The 19,814-nt window shown below is 37.7% G+C and overlaps 1 protein-coding gene across 1 annotated transcript in view; it reads left to right on the top strand.

Moving 5' to 3' along the window:
• Nucleotides 1-19,814, top strand: part of MYO3A (myosin IIIA) — a 199,902-nt gene that overhangs the window by 170,226 nt on the left and 9,862 nt on the right. The window contains exon 30 of the mRNA XM_054590298.1: nt 15,924-16,030. Coding sequence (XP_054446273.1) covers nt 15,924-16,030 — 107 coding nt within the window. The remainder of the gene's footprint in view (nt 1-15,923; nt 16,031-19,814) is intronic.

The following is a 19,814-nucleotide window of genomic DNA, read 5'->3' as shown; positions in this document are numbered from 1 at the left end:
GTCAGCCCGTCTGAGAGTTGTTCCCAAGCATAACTGGGCCAATAGCAATGAAGACTCAATTACATCAGAAGGGCCCAAATAATCCACCCAAGAATTATTACTGGAGCACCCAGCACAGGTGTTCAAGGACACTATACCACTGGACCCTACAGAGCACGCACTGCATAAGGCCAACCTACCAAAACTGGGAGTCATAGAAGATCTACTTAATACATAGAAACAAACACAAAGAGGCAGCCAGAACAGAGAGACAAAGAAACATGCCCCCAGTGAAAAAATGGGAGAAATCTCCAGGAAAAGCTAAATGAAAGAGAGGGGAGCAATCTACTGGATACAGTTCAAAACAATGGTTATAAGGATGGTCAAGAAACTTAGTGAGAACTAAAACATCAGGAAAAAAGGACATGGAAACCATAAAAAAAAACCCAGTCAGAAATGAAGAATACAATATCTGAAATGAAGAATATGCTGGAAGAAAGAAATAGTAGGTTGAATGAAGCAGAAGATCAAATCGCTGACTTGGAAGATAAGCTGGGGAAAAAAACCTAATCATAGCAGCAAAAAGAAAAAAGAATTTTAAAAATGAGGATAGTTTAAGGGACCCTTGGGACAATATGAAGCATAACAACATCCACATCACAGAGGTGAAATAAGGAGACAAGAGAAACCAAAAGATCAAGAACATATTTGAAGAAATAATGACCAAAAACCTCCTAATCTGGTGAAGGAAAAGGACACACAAATCCAGGAAATGCAGAGAGTCCCAAATAAGATGAACACAAAGAGGCCCACACCAAGACACATCTAATTAAAATGCCAAAGGTTAAAGACAGAGAATTTTTAAAGCTCCCATAAGACTTACAGCTGATTTTTCAACAAAAATATTTCAAGTCAGAAGGGAACGGCATGAAATATTCAAAGCGATGAAAAGCAGGACCTATCATCAAGACTACTTTACCCAGCAAAGATATCATTTAACATTGAAGGTGAAATAAAGAGCTTCCCAGACAAGAAAGAGCTAAAGGAGTTTGTTACCACCAAACCAGGATTACAAGAAATGTTAAAGAGCCTTCTTTAAGAAAAAGGAGGAGAAGGAGGAAGAGGAAGAGGAGGGGGGTAGAAGGAAGAAAAGAAGAAAGTCATTAAAAGAATAAAGTGGCAATAAACATGTATCTATCAACAATCGCTTTAAATTTAAGTGGCTTAAATGCTCCAATCAAAAGATCTAGGATAGCTGGATACATAAGAAAACAAGACCCAGACATATGCTATCTACTAGATACCAACTTCAGAATGAAAGAAACTAAAGGCATGGAAAAATACACTTCATACCAATGAAAAGGAGGGGAAAAGGCTAGGGTTGCAATATTTATATCTGACAAAATAGACTTTAAAACAAAGGCTATAGTGGGAGACAACGGAGACTACATAATGATAAAGGGAGCAATCTGTCAGACAGAAAGTCAGCAAGGAAGCAGTGGCCTAAAATGACACACTAGACCGGATGGATTTAACTGATATCTTCAGAGCATTTCATCCCAAAGCACCAGAATATAGATTCTTTTCAAATGTATATGGTACATTTTCTAAGATAGACCACATGTTAGGACACAAGTCACAGTATATTTAAGATTGAAATCATATCAAGCATTCTCTCTGAACATAATGTATAAAACTAGAAATCACAAGAAAAAAACTGAAAGACACACAAAGACATGGAGGCTAAAAACATTACTAAATTATGAATGTATTAACAATGAGATCAAAGAAGAAATCAAAAGATGCTTTAAGCTCTGGCTCATGTGGCTTAGTTGGTTGGAGCATTGTCCAATAAACCAAAGAGCCGCAGGTTCAATTCCCAGTCACAGTACATGCCTTGGTTGTGGATTCGGTCCCCAGTCAGGACATGTGCAAGAAGCAACCATTCAACGTTTCTCTCTCATATTGATGCTTCTCTCCCTCTTTCTCTACCTCCCTTCCCCTCTCTAAAAATCAATAAACAAGTCCTAAGGTGAAGATTTTAAAAAAAAGAAAAGATAACTTGAAACAAATGAAAATGAGAACACAACAACCCAGAATCTGTGAGACGCAGAGAAAGCAGGTCTATCAGGGAAATTCATAACATTACAAATCTATCTCAATAAACAAGAAAAAATCTCAAATAAACAATCTTTACATTTAAAGGAACTGGAGTAGTAGCAAAAACAAAGCCTAAAATGAGTAGAAGAAAGGAAATAATGAAGATTAGAGCAGAAATAAATGAAATAGAGTCTAAAAAAATACAAAAGATCAATGAAACCAAAAGCTGCTTCTTTGAAAAGATAAACAAGATTCACAAACCTCTAACCAGACTCATCAAGAAAAAAAGAAAAGGGACCCAAAGAAATAATATCAGAAATGAAAGAGGAAAAGTAACAACTGATGCCAAAGAAATACAAAGGATTGTAAAAAATACATATATATTATGAACAATATATGGCAACAAATTGGGCAACCTGAATAAAATGGATAAATTACTAGAAACATACAATTTTCCAAAACTGAATCAGAAAGACTCAGATTCTGAATAAACAGTTTATAACTCATGGAATTGAAGGAATAATCAAAAAATTCCCAATGAACAAACAAGTCCAGGATGGGATGGCTTCACAGGTAAGTTTTATCAAACATTCAAAGAAAAACTAACACCTATCCTTCTCAAACTATTCCAAAAACTTCAAGAGAAGACTCCAAGCTCATTTTATGAGGCCAACATTATCCTAATTCCAAAACCAGATAAAGACACTACAGAGAAAGAAAAGTATAGGCCAATATTCCTAATCAACATCGATTCTAAAATCCTCAACAAAATATTAACAAAGAGGATCCAGCAATACATTAAAAAGATAATACACCCAGATCAAATGTGATTTATTTGGGGGAGCAAAGTTGGTACAATATCCACAAATCAATAAACATGATATACCACATAAATAAAATGAAGGATAAAAAAAACATGATAAAATCAATAGATGCAGGAAAAGCATTTGCTAAAATCCAATACCCATTTATGATAAAAAACACTCAGCAAAGTGGATGTAAAGGAAATATACCTCAACATAATAAAGGCCATATATGACAAACACACAGCCAACATTTTACTTATTGGGTAAAAATTACAAGCATTACCTTTAAGATCTAGAACAAGACAGGAATGCCCGCTTTTACTACTCTTATTCAACATAGTACTGGAAGTCCTAGCCACAGAAATCAGACAAGAAGAAATAAAAGGTATCCAAATTGGAAAGGAAGAAGAAAAACTGTCATTATTTGCAGATGACATGATGTGTATAGAGATGTATAGACATGACCCTCTTTCTAAAGGTGTATAGAGAACCCTAAAGATTCCACAAAAAACTACCAGAAATGATAAATGAATTTAATAAAGTAGCGGGATACAATACAAATATCCAGAGATCAGTTGCATTTTATACATCAGTAATGAACTATCAGAAAGGGGATCCTAAGAAAACAATTCCATTCACAATTGCTTCAAAAAGAATAAAATACCTAGGTATAAATTCAGCCAAAGAGGTCAAAAACCTGTACTCAGGAAACTATAGACCACTGAAGAAAGAAATTGAGGAAGATACAAATAAGTGGAAGCATACACCATATTCATAGTTAGGAAAAATTAAGATCATTAAAACATCTATACTACCCAAAGCAGTCTATAGATTTGATTCAATTCCCATCAAGATATCAATGGTGTTAAGTCACAGAACTAGAACAAGTATTCCAAAAATTTATATAGAACCACAAAAGACCCTGAATGGCAATAGCGATCTTGAAAAAGAACAAAGTTGCAAGAATCATGCTGCCTGATAACAAACTATAAGGCCATAGTAATCAAAACAGCATGGTACTGGTATAAAAACAGAACCAATGTATCAATGGAATAGAATAGAGAGCCCAGAAATAAACCCATGCCTTTATTGTCAATTAATATTTGACAAAGGAGGCAAAAACATATAATGGGGTAAAGATAGTTGGTCAATAAACGATGTTGGGAAAATTGGACAGATACATGCAAAAAATAAAACCAGACTACCTTCTTACACCACACACAGGTATAAACTCAAAATGAATTAAAAAATTAAATGCTACACTTAAAACTGTAAAAATGCTAAAAGAAAACATAGGCAGTAAAATCTCAGACAATTGTCATAGCAATAGTTTTTCTGATATATCTCCTTGGACAAGGGCAATAAAAGAAAAAAAATTGGACTACATCAAACTAAAAAGATTTTGCACAACAAAGGAAACAAGCAACAAAATTAAAAGATAACCCCCTGCCTGGGAGAACATATTTGCCAGCGATGCATCAGATGAGGGGTTCATATCCAAAGTTGATGAAGAACTTATAGAACTCAACACACAAAAAAAGCAAACAATCAATTAAAAAATGGATAAAAGACCTGAGTAGACACTTCTCCAAAGAGGATATAGAGATGGCAAAAAGACATTTGAAAAGATGCTTACCACCACTAATCACCAGAGAAATGCAAATTAAAACAACAATGAAATGTCATCTCACACCTGTCAGAATGATTATCATCAATAAATCAACAAATAGCAAGTCTTGGCGAGGATGTGGAGAAAAAGGAGTCATCGTGCACCGATGGTGGGAATGCAGACTGGTGCAGCCACTGTGGAAAACAGATGAAGTTTCCTCAAAAAATGAAAAATGGAACTGCCTGTGACCCAGTGATCCCACTTATGGGAACATTTTCGAAGAAACCTAAAACAGTAATTTGAAGGAATATTTGCATCACTATGTTCATTGCAGCATTATTTACAATAGTCAAACTTTGGAAACCGCCCAAGTGGCCATCAGGAGATGAGTGATAAAACAGCTGTGGTACAGTTACACAAAGGACTACTGCTCAGCCATAAAAAGAAGGAAATCTTACCTTTTCCAGCAGCACACATGGGTCTGGAGAATATTATTCTAAATGAAATATGCCAGTCAGAGAAAGATAAATATCGTATGATTCCACTTATTTGTAGAATATTGGACAAAATAAGTTAAACAAAATAGAAACAGACTCATAGATATAGAGAACAAACACATCTGTCAGAGGGGAGGGCTATTAAGGGGCTGGGTGAAATAGGTGAAGGGATTAAGCAAAAAAACAAAACTCATAGACACAGACAACGGTATGATTACCAGGGGAAAGTGTGGTGGGAGCAGGTAAAGTGAGTAAAGGGAGGATAAGAGATGCCGGAAGAATTGACTTGGGGTGATAAGCATACAATACAATATGCAGATGATGCATTATAAAATGGTACACTTGAAACATACAATTTCATTAACCAATGTCATCCCAATAAATTCAATAAAAACTTTTTAAAAATACACCAAAGATCTAAAAGAAACTAAGATAATTTTTTTAAATAAAACAACAAAACAAACAAATTTAGGACTAATTACTTTAAAAAGAAGCTCCCAGCCCTGGTCTGTGCGTCTCAGTTGGTTGGAGCGTTGTCCTGTAGACCAAAAGGTCATAGGTTCGATTTCTAGTCAGGACCCCTGCCTCAGTTGCTGCTTTGGTTCCCAGCCTGGGCATACAAGAGGCAACTGATTGATGTTTCTCTCACACACATCGATGTTTCTTTCCCTTTCTTCTCTCTCTCCCTTCCCCTCTCTGTAAAATCAATAAGCATGTCCTCAGGTGAGAATTTAATAAAGAAGCCCCCCAATTAGAAAAAAACAATATTATAACAGCTATAATTGGTAACACTAAAATCTTGGCATGCCATAAATGCAATCAATTTTATAAAGGCAATTTGGGGCTGACATACATTTTTAAGAATAAATTAGTCAATATGACATTATGTCTGTCAAAGAATTACTTCCAAAAAAAGGTTCCAAGGACTCAGCATTTTAGGCAATTGCATTCAAAGTTTTTGAAAGAGGCCATTCCCATACTATGTAATCTGATAAAAAAAATAGGTTACATGTTTTATGATAGTCATGTACCCTCAAACCAAAGTATGACAAATAACTTTTTAGAAAGAAAGAGAGAGGTAGGGAGGAAGGAGAAAAAAAAAGATGAGGGAAGGATGGAAGGGAGGAAGAAAACAAGGAAAGAAACATAGGGATCAATCTCAGAAATTTGGAGGTAACACAGATAAGTACAGTACTAGATAATTGAATGCAATATTACATTAAAAGATTCTCCATGTAATATATTAATGTAACACAATATCAAAAGTTCAAAAGAAAAAAATCATCTTGATAAATGTTGAAACAGTTTTCAGTAAAATCCAACTACGGGTCCTGAAGATAAACCAAACTTTTACTAAATTAGAAGTAGGAGATTGTTTAGCGACATGAAGAATGTATTTCTTGACCCAGTTGCCTGCATGATAATTAACTGTGAACACTGGGAGCAGTTCCATTTAGAAATCAGGATTAAGATGCGGATGCTACTAACAACAATTTTTTATAGTTTGGGGAAATTTCTAGCTGACACAATAAGACAGAAAATAGGGATTTCTAAAAATTGTACCTGTTGAAAAGTAGAAGATAAGATTATAAGGGTATTAGTATACAACATGAATTTTGACCTTAAAAATGCAAAGAATGAGCCAAAATAATGATAGGTACTAGCAATAGAATTCAGCAAGAAAAATAGATATACAGATTTTTTTCCTATAAAAATTTATAATGAAGAAAGAGCTCATTGGAAATAACAGCAAAAAAATTATTGTTTTGAAATAAAGCCAGCAAGAAAACCATAAAAGACAAAGAAGTAAATTATGGAAAATATTGCATTGTGTGTCTGGATGGGAAGATACTGTAAACATGACTATTCTAAAATTAATTTCTAGGTTTAAAAATATTGTATTCAATCTCCATGAGATTTTTTTAGAACTTAAGAAAATATCCCTAAAGATTTTTTTTGTAAATTTTCAGGAAAAAAAGTAATAATTATAAATGAGAACTCTTCTTATTAGACAATAAAATGGACACTATAAAGCTATAATAATTAAAACCATATGCCTCTGTTATAAAAATCAACCACAGATTATTGAACAGGAAAGCCCCAAAATTGACCCTAGTATTTCTGAAAACCTTTCACTAAAAGATACACAGCAAAGCAATAAGAAATTAATTGATAATGCTTAAAATCTTTCTTATTTGGGGAGAAGAAATAATACAGTTTTATGCTGACTATGCAAATATTTCACACATATATTAATGATTTAAATATAAGAAATAAACCAGATGATATGAACGGAGTGTTTCACTATTTCTACTTTGGAAATGACAAAGCATAAGGAGCACCAGTAGAATTACAAGCCCCGCCCGGGCAGCTCAGTTGGTTAGAGCACGCCCAGTATGCGAAGGTTTGATCATCCCCCAGTCAGGGCGTATGCAGAAGCAACCTATGAATGCATGAATGAGTGGAACAACAAATTTATCTCTCTCCCTCCCTCTCTTTCTCTCCCCCCTCACCCCAACCTCTTCCTTCCTTCCCTGCCTTCCTCTCTCTCTTTGAAATCATTTTTTAAATTTTTTTTAAAAAAGAAATACAAAGAAAAATTTGTGATAGATTTGGACTGCATAAGCAGTCAAACCTTCTAGAGATTAGAAAGCATCATTAAAAGTTAAAGGACTAAAGACAAACTAGATAAAATATTTAAATCAAATGGAGAAAGGGTTAACATATGTAATGTAGAAAGAGCTTTTACAAATCGTTAGGAAAAATATGAACACACCAGTAGAAAAAATGAGCACAAGAATGGATTTATTTATAGAAGAATAAATGCAAATGGAAAATAAGCATATATACGATTACCCTAGAAATAAAAAATGCAATTAAAACAAGTTACTATTTTTCTTGCCAAATGACAAAAATAAAAAACAGTGAGAAGAATGTGCTAATTTAATTATTCTCAAACAGTAATGGAGAGACTATAAAGAATCAACATTTCAAAGTGATTTGATGATATGTAAAAAAAAAAATTGACATAGTTTATATCATTGACCCTGTAAACCCACTTATAGTAGCACAGCCTAAGGGAATAATCAGAGCTGAAAAATAGAAATTTATGTACATGGCAAAAATATAAAATTAGACAATAAGAAAATGATTAATAAATAATGACACATTCAAGTGGGGAGTATTAACAGCTCTTAAATTCATTTATCAAAGAATAACCTTGGCAAACTGCTAGCTAATCTAACTATAAGATAAAATATTGCACAGTTGGAATTGGAATGCTGCAAATAAATCAGCTTCATCTTCCCTCATGTAAGGTGGTTCATTAACAAGAGCATCTGTGTGGAAAGCTCTAGAAAGGCCCAGTGACATAAATGAGAACAAGGTGCTCACTCGCCAATAGAGCGGACACTCTCCATTCCTCTGTCTTGGACCCTCAAAGTCCATGACTGTATAAAATTAATAATCTGAATAATGCTTGCAGCATGGCCGAGAGCTCCCACAGCCACATGTGGTAAGATAGAGGGCCATCTCCAGGTATGTCGTCTTTGCTGCCTTGAGCTGCTGAAAGCTTAGTCAGCATCTCCTCTGGCCATGCTTATGGCCAGACACACTCTAATATGGAATAATGGCTTTTTAAAAATATTGGTGTGTTTAATCTTACCCTGAGAGGAACCACCTACTTTTGTGTTTTAGAGCATGGGCAGAGTACAAGAAAAATCTTGCACATGTTGCTTGTTTAAAATCGGGTCATGTTCTTCTATCCTGTGGTTTTTCAAGTCCAATCTGAGAAAATGACTATGAAATAGCCAATAAATAATTTTATAAAATGTGGCTCTTTGGAAAAAATTAACTTAGGTTTTCACCTCAGGCCATCTACCCAACCATTTTTCAGGTAGATTAAGATCAATGTGATCCTGAAAAATAACCAAGGGGTTATTAGGGACCCTTAAATGCTACCCCTGAGTCTCCTCCTTCTTCAGGTAAGTAAGTATGTATTTTGTTGTTTGTACTCATAGTCCTGTGGCAGCCGATCAGCATGACGGCTCACTATCCCCAACAGCGATGGCACTGTCGAGACACTATCCGCGTCGCTGTGTGCAGTCTCCTGTTCCTCTGCTAGGGCATCCTCCTCTGACAGCTGTGCACATGAATGTAAAGTAGCTCAGGTTAATAGTAACCTATCCCCAGGGACAGGAAAAGAAACTGACTAGCCCTTGAGGGCTGTAATCCATGACCTCAGCCCAGTGGAAATGACAGAAGGTATGTAGTACTCATGTCCAAGAGAAAATGGTAGTCCAGAGGCCCTGCAAACCGAACTGCTTTATTCCCCCCTGTTGCTCCTGTGATGTAAGTGGAAGAGACTTGAGAGACAGGCTGGGGGAAGCACCTTACCTAAATCTCAGAGTGTAATTGAAAAACTAAATGCTTCATATTCAAGGTTCTGGATATTAATGCAACATACTTAAATCAGAGAGTGGCAGAAAGCTTAAAGCCCATGGCTTGTAGGGTAAATACAGGTTTAAACTGGCTCTGGGGCATTGGTGTTCAGTTGGTAGAAAAAAACAGAAAGAATCGCTTGAACCGTTCCAAATGAAATGGGGGCTGGTAGCTGCCCGCTGAGGTCAGAGGAAGCCAGGGAGTCAGACCCACAGAAGAGTAAGGCAAACCGAAGTGTTAAAGACACTCACAGGAGGATAAGAATCTACCCTCACAACTCCTCACCTCAGGTAGCATTGAAAGAATGCAGCCCACAGAGCAGAGTAATGCTAGTGGTCAAATGCGAGGCAACCACAAGAAATGAAAATGTCTCCAGGAGCTCAAAGCAGAAGGCAAACAGGAGTGATGCAGAACTGAACAGCCCGCGCACGCTCAAAACCTGTATCTGGCTACCTTGAGTGGCTGACCTGGCAGAAGGCCAGAGCCGGAGAAGGGCAGAAACAGCAGCTTCCCAAAGGCAGGTTGCAACCCTGACTGGGGTGAATCCTGCCTTGTACCTACGGCAATGAATATTCCTCTCTTCTAAGGTTTCCTGCAGGTCACTATACTGCTTAAAGTTCATAGACTGTCAGGAGTAAATGGAAATTAACAAAAACTGACTTCTTAAAGAGAAATTAAAACAGCATGAGTGCATTTCTCATGTCTGATTTAGGCATGTGATCCATATGCAAATTACACTCTGAATGTATACTTAAGTAAAATAGTGTTATTAAAATGAGAGTAGCAGTGAAATTTAATTTTCTAAAGCTAATATTGACAATGAGTTTTAAATCTACTTTCTTTTGGGTGCAGAATGTTGAGACGTTTGTCCATTCATTATTTTTAAAATGTTCATTTCTGGTGAACTAAGACACTTAATGAAATCATTACCGGAACTACAATATAAATAAATATTTTACCCTCTGACTATTTAATATAACAATAACCTTTACCATCTAATATTTATCATGCACATCACGCAGAATAGTCACAAACCTAATTTTGCTACTGCCAGTATTGCTATGCTGCTGATTATTTGTGATTATAAATGTTTATGTCACTTTTGTAATTAAGGAGTTAGAATGATGTTAGCAGACAGTGTTTGTACTCCCCCAAAGGAACAAAAATTTAGAGGACAAAAATAAACTTGTGCCTTTCTGAAATATTTGTATACTGATAAGCTCATGGGAAGTTTGCTCTTCAAAAATACAAAATAGTCTGGGTAAATTTAATCTGAACAATCAGGCCCTGTTGAATATATTCATCAATAGTTTTCCCTTGCTGGCTGCCCACTTTGCATGGCAGTATCTTAAATGAGACCCCCTTTAAGAATATTCAACCTTCAGATTGTCCTGGTAAAGAAAAAAAGTCAATAAATTAACACTAAAGCAGATCCTGCAAGATACAAGAATTGAACAGAAATTCTGAAAATTCAAAGCATTTTGACATTTTTTATTCCTATGAGATTCATATACAGGTATGTAAATTTATAACTTTACATAAATGTCACCATACCATACATTCCAGGATTCTTTTTATGCAATATTTTTTCATTTTCTGTTTTTGTCCTATTTCCTTCTTCCCCACCCCTCTGTTCTCTAATGTACATTACTCTCCCTTATTATAAAATATGAATTATTTAATTTTTTGCAGATATGCCTCCATGTACTTATATATGCATACAGACAAATGGAGATTTGTGTCATTCTTTCATATAAATAAGATCATAATGTTAATACTTATGTATCTCGCTTTTCTTTCTCAATATTTTAGCAGGAATACCTACACATCAACAGGAATTGCTTTATGTATTCTTTTCACTGGCTATATAATATTCCATGTGTGGATCACAATAATTTATATAACCATTTTTCTATTGTCAGATATCCATTTTTTAAATTTTTTGCCACTATGGAAAATGTTGCAGTAAACATCTTTGAAAATATCTCTGTATCCTAGGATTTTAATTTTATGGGATAAGTTCCCAAAATTGGAGTAACTGAGTTGAAAGGGATTTTTGGATCTGATGGATTGCTTTATGAAAAGGCCCTAAATATTGACATTTCCTTCCACAGTTTGTGAGGATACACTTTTTCTGACATCTTATCCAGTAAGATATTATCCTTCTTTTTAATCTTTGCTAATGTGTCTGAAGTGAAATGATATTTCAATGTTATAATTTATATTTTTTTGTCTACTAGAACAATTAGGTGCCTTCCATGCTTATTGGCCTTTTGTATTTGCTCATCTTGACTTTCCTGTTTATATCTTTTGTTCATTTTTCTGTCAGTCTGTGTTTTTGTAGTCATTTGCTTGCACTCATATATTAGAAATATCAACCCTTTATTTGGCATTTGTGTTATAGATATAGTTTTTCAAATCTATTGTGTGTCTTTTGATTTCATTGTCCTATTAAGGCTTTTTTTTTTAATGGGCAGCTATCTCTGCCTTTTTGTGGCTCCTGAATTTTGGTTAAGACATTTGTGCCTTGGCTGGGCAGCTCAGTTGGTTGGAGCATCATCCCTTACATCAAAAGTTTGCAGATTTGATCCCTGCTGAGGATACATACCTAGGTTGTGGGTTCCATCCCCAGTCAGGGCATGGATGGATGTATGGGGGGCAACCAACTGATGTTTTTCTTTCACCTCTCTCTCCCCCTCTTCCCTAAAATCAATAAACATATTCTTGGGTGAGGATTTTTTTTAAAAAGACATTTGTGCCCCTAGATTGTTCATGAAGCCTCTGGGTTTTCTTTCAAGAGTTTCGATGGGTTTTTATTTACATTTTTCTTTAAAGCATTAGGAATTTATTTTTAAATCTGGTAACAATGGAGATCCAGTTAACAAAAGTATATTGAGCATCTACTATTCACTTAGCACTGTGTCTCTAAGCTCAGATGGAATCAATCAAACCTCTTATCTCCAAACGCCTAGCACACGCAGACCACCAGTGACAAGGAAGGCAGGAGGGCATCAGAACCTAAGTCATGATCTCCACTGTCCAAAACATAAGGTCTCATTATTTAGAAAAACAAATCACAGGTAAAAGAATAATAATAATAAGCTTTTATGTGTCTTGCTAGAGCTGCCGTAACAATGTTGCACAGACTAGGTGGCTTAAACAGCAGCTTATTTCCTCACAGTTCTGGAGGCTAGAAATTCAAGATCAAGGTATTGGCAAGGTTGGATTCTTCTGCAACCTCCCCTCTTGGCTTGTAGGTGGCCATGTTCTCCCTGTGCCTCCACATCATCCTCCTTCTGCATGTGTCTCTGTTCTAATCTCCTCACAAAAGGTCTCCAGTCATGTGGGGTCAGGGCCCACTTGTATGACCTCACTTTAAAGACTTTCTCTAAATACAGACATATTCTGTGGTACTGGAGCTTAGGATTTCAACATATGAATGTAGAGGGATCACGATCCAGCCCATAACTCATTTCAAATGATTTGTGCAGCCTGTAAGTACCACGGGTGCTCACATGAGCGGGAAATCATGGGAGGGTCAGTGAAGGCTTCAGGGAAGAGATGCGACTGGAGACGGACACTGAAAGATGCTCCAGCTTTCAGGGGGCAGTGGCAAGGCCTGCTGTGAGAAGGTGAGAGTAAGCGAAGTGATAGCTATCACCGTGGGGGGCCGAGGTCCCTCTGAGGTAACTAGGCTGAGACCAGGGGAGATGGTTATTTGGGGAGGAAAAGTGGAAGGTACAGTTGAAACTGCTGATTGTAAGTAATCTGGATGTAGAGGTTTAGGCCTCATGAAGAAGGAAAAAGAAGCTTCACACGTTTTTTTGAAAAATGAACTTTCTGACCAATGAAAACCAGATTTTCTATCCTGAAATACCACTTCAGTATTGACGTGAAGTTGGTGGTCGCCTATTTATAGGAAAAGAAAAGGAGGGAAAAGACAAGGTGACATCAGTTTTTTGAACCCCGGGGACAGAAATAATGGTGCCAGTGAGGTTGTGGTATGCAGAACTCTAGAGGGAGAAGAAAGGCAACTGCTGACCCCTTTGAGTCTGGAAGTTTGAGATGGGAATATCCAGTAAGAAATGAGGGCCAGACCTCTGGGGAGCTGAGAGGGTCAAACCTGAGGTGTGCACTAGGGAGTCTTCAGTGTGGAGCACGTCGTGGGAAGTGCAAGGAGCTGAGAGGGGTGTGATTCGATCCAGAAGGCAAAGGGATTATTAACTCATCCAGCAAACTTCTATTCAACATTTATTGTGTGCAGCATGGCCTCAAGTGCCAGGAATGCAAAGATAAATAAGATAAGGTGTCTGCCCTCAGAAACCTCATCTTGAGCCGTGAAGGCAAGGACTGGTCAATAATGTTAAATGATCAAGAAGTCAGAGATAATAAGGACAGATAAAGGGCCTCTGATTTGTCAATAAAGTGGCCACCCTTGACCTTCTAGAAGGCAGCTGCAGTAAAGTCTTGGTAATAGAAATAAGATTGGATGGGGAAATTTTGATGAGAAAATGGAGAAAAGAGCAAAACTTTTCTTATCCCCGGAAGCTGACTTGTTTTTCACTCTCCTTGTGGTTCTTCAAATTCTTCGCCAGTTTCAATTTAATTAATTTTTGTTACAATAGCAGTGTTCTGATATTTTAATTCAGGCTTTAAATAATATTACCACTCAAGTTAAAATTCAGTCACAGGTCACCTTCATGTTTCTAAAAACAAAATAACTTGATACTATATTTTTATATTTCTTTCCACTCAGATTCAAATAAGTAATATAAGTGAATATGACCAATACATTTTAAGATAATAAAACTTTGCAAGAGCAAATAGAAGCATTTATTAAGCAGCACTGGGGCAGATAGTAAGCAAAGAGAAAGAAAATAATTTTAAAACACACTGTTTATGGTGGTGGCAAGAGTTCAGGTTTTATCATTTCTCTTTGTGCCTCCGACTGTCTTAAGAGAGGATATTTAAATTCCTTCCGCTGTCTATTCCTGTAGAAAAAAAAAGGAAAGAGGCAGAATGGGAGATGAGCTTCCAGGGACTGGTTGGAAAAATGCTCTCACTCCTCCTTATTTGTAATTAGTCTATTACTGATCCCTATTTAACATGCTGTCGTTAACAAAGACCTCATTTTCTTTTGTTTTATTCAAAAAAGGATGGTAATGTATGATTGTCATAGTTTTCTCTGATTAGCATTGTTCTATGCATTACACTTTTGAGAAGTACTCCCAACTAGCCGATATATCTTCGTCATCCAGCAATTTCCCATAGATTTTGAAATGATTGAACTGGATGACATTAGACTATGAATGTTCACCTCGTGGGTCAGACAGGGGACTAGAAAGTTAGACATCAGTGTGTCCCCTCCATTCCGGCTACAGCTGATGTGCACTGCCTGCCATGGTTGTCTACACATAGTAAATATTAAATGTTCTTTGATTTGGTTCTGTTTGACTTGATTTGATTAGTTTTGGTTTGGAGCAATTCAGTTTCTCTGTGTATTCTACATCTAAGAATTAGGGATCATTACTGCCCCTTTATTATATACAACAATAATCTATTACTATCCTTAAAGTTCAGCTAAGAAATGTATGCTCAAGTATCTGTTAAATGTAGGCTGTTCTCCAATAAGCACCCAGATCCCTTGATAATCTACCGAGCAGACATTTCTGTGCAAATGCAGTCAGCAGGTGGGGTGTCAAGAACCATGAAAAATAGACAGAAATACTCCATGAGAGACCTATTAGCTCAGTGAATATAAAGACACTTACAATGAACACTAACAACCAAGCATGCTCTGATGATGCTGCTACAGCTTTGAGAACTTGGCTATATTGAGCCATATTGACAGAAAGGGCAGAAAAAGATGTCAAACGTTCTTTTTTCTTGGTCAAGATTTTTAAAGTCACGTCTGAAAATTCTAATAGTGTGATGTTCTAAATTGTTGGCAAAAGGTTAGATTAGGCTTTTAGAAAAGAGTTAAGCCTAACTCTTAGAGTTAAGCCTAGAAAAGGAGCTAAGCAGGCTCCTTGTTTGCGCCATTACATGAGGTGGTGCTTTAAAGTGAAGATCAGGCATTGCTTGGAGGAGCAGGTGGACGTGTAAGGCTGTCAGTAAAGGGAGAGAAGGGGACAGAAAGAAGACCTTATGAGCATAAAATCCCTTTTAAAAGTTTTTTAGCAGCTTTGTCTCCTCTCTCCATCCACCCTCTGAACTGCAGTACCCTATTCCAAGTCACCGAACTACGTATTTCTTCTCCTCCCTTTCTTTTCTCCCCCTCACCTCCCAGAGTCTTAGACCACCAGACTATTGGAAGGAAGCACATGGTGAGGAATATGATAACGGTCGGTTGGGGAAACAAAGGTATTGCCTCCTTCTCCCAGCCCTAGCCCCAGTGGTATGTGTATAATATTGTATTTACTCCAAAAGAAAAACATTGCTTGATTATAGTCTTTGTCATTGAATACTTGTTTATGATCACCTTTCTTATAGGTATCCCTAAAGGAGAGGAACCAAAAATATTGAGACCCCCAAGACGGCCCCGGAAACCCAAAACATTAAATAACCCTGAAGACTGCACATATTATTATCTGCTACATGTAAGTGGCTCACTCTTATCATCAGATGGGAGCCATAGCATTCACAAAACTGTGACCACACTAGGTCTGTCCAAAGGGAGGACTCTGTAAAAGGGAGATGCCCCTCAGTTTCTGCCTTCCCATTCCGGCCTTGGCTGAGGATCTGGACACTTGGCTGTCCCAAGGCCCCTCTTCCTCGCCATCCAGGTCTCTCCTACAGTCCTGCAGCCCCATGTCCTCCCAGCAGTTTTCTCTGCTGATCCATTCATCTGAGCTGAGATGCAAATACAAACCAAGAAAGAGAGCTGTGTCATAGCAGGAGCTCTCCAGAGAGGGACCTGATGTGAGTGGGTGAGATGTGGTCAAATTAGAGGAAGGGAAGGAAAAGGAAAAAGAGACATTTATTGAGCACCTTTTATTTTTTTTCTCTCAAAGACTTTTATTATGGAAAAATTAAACACATACAAAAGTAGAATGGTATAATGAACTCTTATATCCATCACAATCTTCCTCAATTTTCAACAAATCTTATTTCCTGTATCCATTTACCCCCAGCCCCACTGAATGGTTTTGAAGCAAATACTAGGCATCGTATCTTTTCACTTATAAATATTTCAGCATGGATCTCATAAAAACTAAAGATTGTTGGTCTTTTTAAAAGATTTCTACAATCATTATATATACTACAAAAATTTTAATTTCTTAATTTACTTAATAGTTTTTAAATGTTTATCTGATTCATAAAGTTGTTTTTCAGTAATTCTTTATTTCTGTTTCTTTTCCAAGACATTTATTCCATATTTTTTCTGCAATTAGTTATGTCTGCTATGTTCACTTCCCTTTTAAATTCCAGGCCTGAAATGAGGCATGTCCACCTGCATTGTGATCTCTAATCCTAGAAACAACCCTTAAGGGGGCATTCCCATATACCTGCTCAGGACTCTGAGAGGCAGATAAAGCACTTCTTAGCTCTCAAGGTCGTTAATTGTACTGTCTCTCACTCACCACGGGCAGCATGCGAGCTCAGTGCATCACCCCTGCCAGCCTGCCCTTCCTCTCCTTTTCCTGTTCTCCAAAGGCCACCGTCGTACATTTGATTACCTAAGCCAAGACCAGGTGTCATCTTGGACCTGGACTCTCTCATACCTGACATCTAACCATTTACTCTAAAGTGTGGCTTCTACCAGCAAAGACTGGCTCCCATTCATCTCCCTCTCCTAAGCTCACTGCCTTATTTCAGACCTTCGTCATTCCTCACCATAAATGCCTCAGGCCCTACACAAGTGCTTCTAATCTCAGCCTCTCAAGCCTGTACTAGAAAATTTCTCTAAACCATCAATTTGATTGTCTTCCTTCCTTGCTTGTCCCTTTATAGCTCAGCAACGCCCTTAGCATAAAGCCCAGAATACTTCCAAGGCCAAGCAGCAGAGAATAAGATTAGAAAAGGCCAACCATGTCCTATTAACCTTGAATATAAGTAGTAAGTGATGCTCAGTAAGATTTATTAATTACCAATAGAATGACATTTGGCTGCTGTGGCTTCAACAACAGGTACCATTCTTGATATGAGAGACAAGGAGGGATGTTTATGACTAAGAACCAACCAGTCAGTGAGACTGGAGCAGATCCTGAGTGTCACAAATGACTCCCTGCTCCCCAAAATATTACATTGTCATTGAACTATTAGTTTTTTAATGAATATAAACTGTTTTAAAACATCTTAAGTTATTAGTGACTAGAATCCTTTTTATAACCCCGAGTCTTTAAATCTGTGGCTTCAGTGAAAAATAAAGCAGAGAAAACTAGTCAGTTATTATCAATGAAAACAGATGAGGTGTTCATATCTATCTGGCCCTGCCCCGGGTTTGGGGTGCTACACATAGGTGAAATTACAGAAATGATGGGGCCCCACACCCTTTTCCCAACAAAACACTGCAATTTTAAGTGGTTTTCATGAAAATCTTTCTAAAATATCCTACACACTTTAAACCTTTTCTTGATGACCCCGGGTCACTGTAATGAGCGAAAGTGTACTTTATTCAGATCTACGCTTATCAGCGAGGCCCCCTGACCCCCATGTCTAAGGCAGCACCCGTCTCTCTGCATCCCCCGGCCCTGCTTCATTTTTGTTTTGAGAGCATTTACAAATATTTATTTCTCTACTTGATTCCTGTCTGACTCTCCCTCGCAGACTATAAGCTCTATGAAGGCAGGGACTTTGCTGCCTGTGACAGCCCCCCTGTTGCTGGGCTATGGGGGGTCACGCGTCGGTAGAAGACTGTTTGGTAAATAACACTCCCCTGTGGTACAGGGGCTGCCGAGCTGTGCGAATGATGGCCCTGAGCCTGCCCATCATGGACAGCTGTGCTTTCGGTCGTTTTACCTATTTTTATAGTTTCTCCTTGGATGTCACTTCTTACTATGGTCATTCTGCCTGCCTTCACACCCATACCAGCTCTCTTCTATGATTTGATGCTCTTAAGCCCTTACATCTGGGGAATGTTGTTGCTATAGTTATGTCCAACATACGAGCAGGTTGAGCCTGAGAAGAACATTCTCAGAATGTTCGCCCCCAGAGGGGAGAACCTTCGCTGGGCACGCGCACCCCGCTGGAACGGTGTCGGGGGGCTGCTCTAACACTTAGAGGCTGGGCAGACATCTGCGAAACAACTCACGGGCCAATGGTTTCTTCAAAAGAGTAACTGAACACACCATTTCAAAGACCTTCCAGTTTATTATTTTCTCCAGCCCCTCCCCTGACTGCAGTAGGTAGTTTGGCCATTCCAAGATCTTTCCCGCCTCCCTATATTTTGGCTACTTTCTTCATCCCTGTGAAGACCTCTAAATAAATAAAGTGTTGGTATAGTTCCAAAAGGAATGTAAGATTGTATCTACTGTAATATAATGGCTGTGAAATTTAAAATATTGTTATAAAATGTGTTTCTTTATGTCAGGTAAGAGGGAAAGGGACATGATGCAGACCAGTGTTCAAAGTCCTGTGAGCTAAGGCCTTGGGTCTCTCAAGGCCTCCTCGAGAAACACCCTCTTGGGACTATCTCCTCCTCAAGTCTCCTTGTCTTTCACTCGTCTTTGTTCCTGGTCCCTAAGAAACTGCCATAGGACATTTGCTGCTTTATTTTCATTTCAAATTTTAAGTTGGAAATTCATAATTTCAAAACTATAGTTAAAAGCATTGTTCATCGTAGCTATAAATGCCCCTAAAATAGAGTCCCATGGGTTAACACTTACATGAAATCCTCTCCCACGACGTACACTGTGCTTCCTTCCCTGTGATGAAGGGAAGCAGTCTCACGCTTCCCTTCCGGACTCAGCAGCGATGAAACTAGGAGAGAAACGTGAGGCTCCATCTTAACACACTGCGCTTTTGTCCTCTTTCTTATTTACAGCTTCTGTTTTATTACCTTGGTTGTATAATTGCTTCTATGATAAACCCTCTTAAATATTTTTTGGAAAAGTTTATTGTCAAATTACATTTCATTAGAATATTCTAACACAGGCAAGAATGAAAATAAAGCCTGGACAGTATTTCCTCTTCTAAGAATTCCTGTAACTGAGAACCAATTTGTATATATTACCTCCCAGGGAGAAAGGCTGATCCAGAATTCAAAAAGGTCCTGGCCAGCTTGAGATTTCAAGGGCAGAATGTTATTTGATTGATTCTTGGTTGTATGAAGGGGATCTTTGCCTCTCGGCATCATGCCATCATTTCAGCATAATTTTGGACTGTAGAAAATTGTTCTTAAGAACAAAACAGACTTTTTTCCAGACAGTGGATCAAAAAGAC

This window comes from Pteronotus mesoamericanus, unplaced genomic scaffold (assembly GCF_021234165.1).
Source record: "Pteronotus mesoamericanus isolate MK-2021 breed Mesoamerican mustached bat unplaced genomic scaffold, CSHL_Meso_final contig_130, whole genome shotgun sequence".
Lineage (NCBI taxonomy): Eukaryota > Metazoa > Chordata > Mammalia > Chiroptera > Mormoopidae > Pteronotus > Pteronotus mesoamericanus.
Note: the sequence above shows the minus strand (reverse complement) of the source record. Positions and strands in the feature narration are given on the sequence as shown.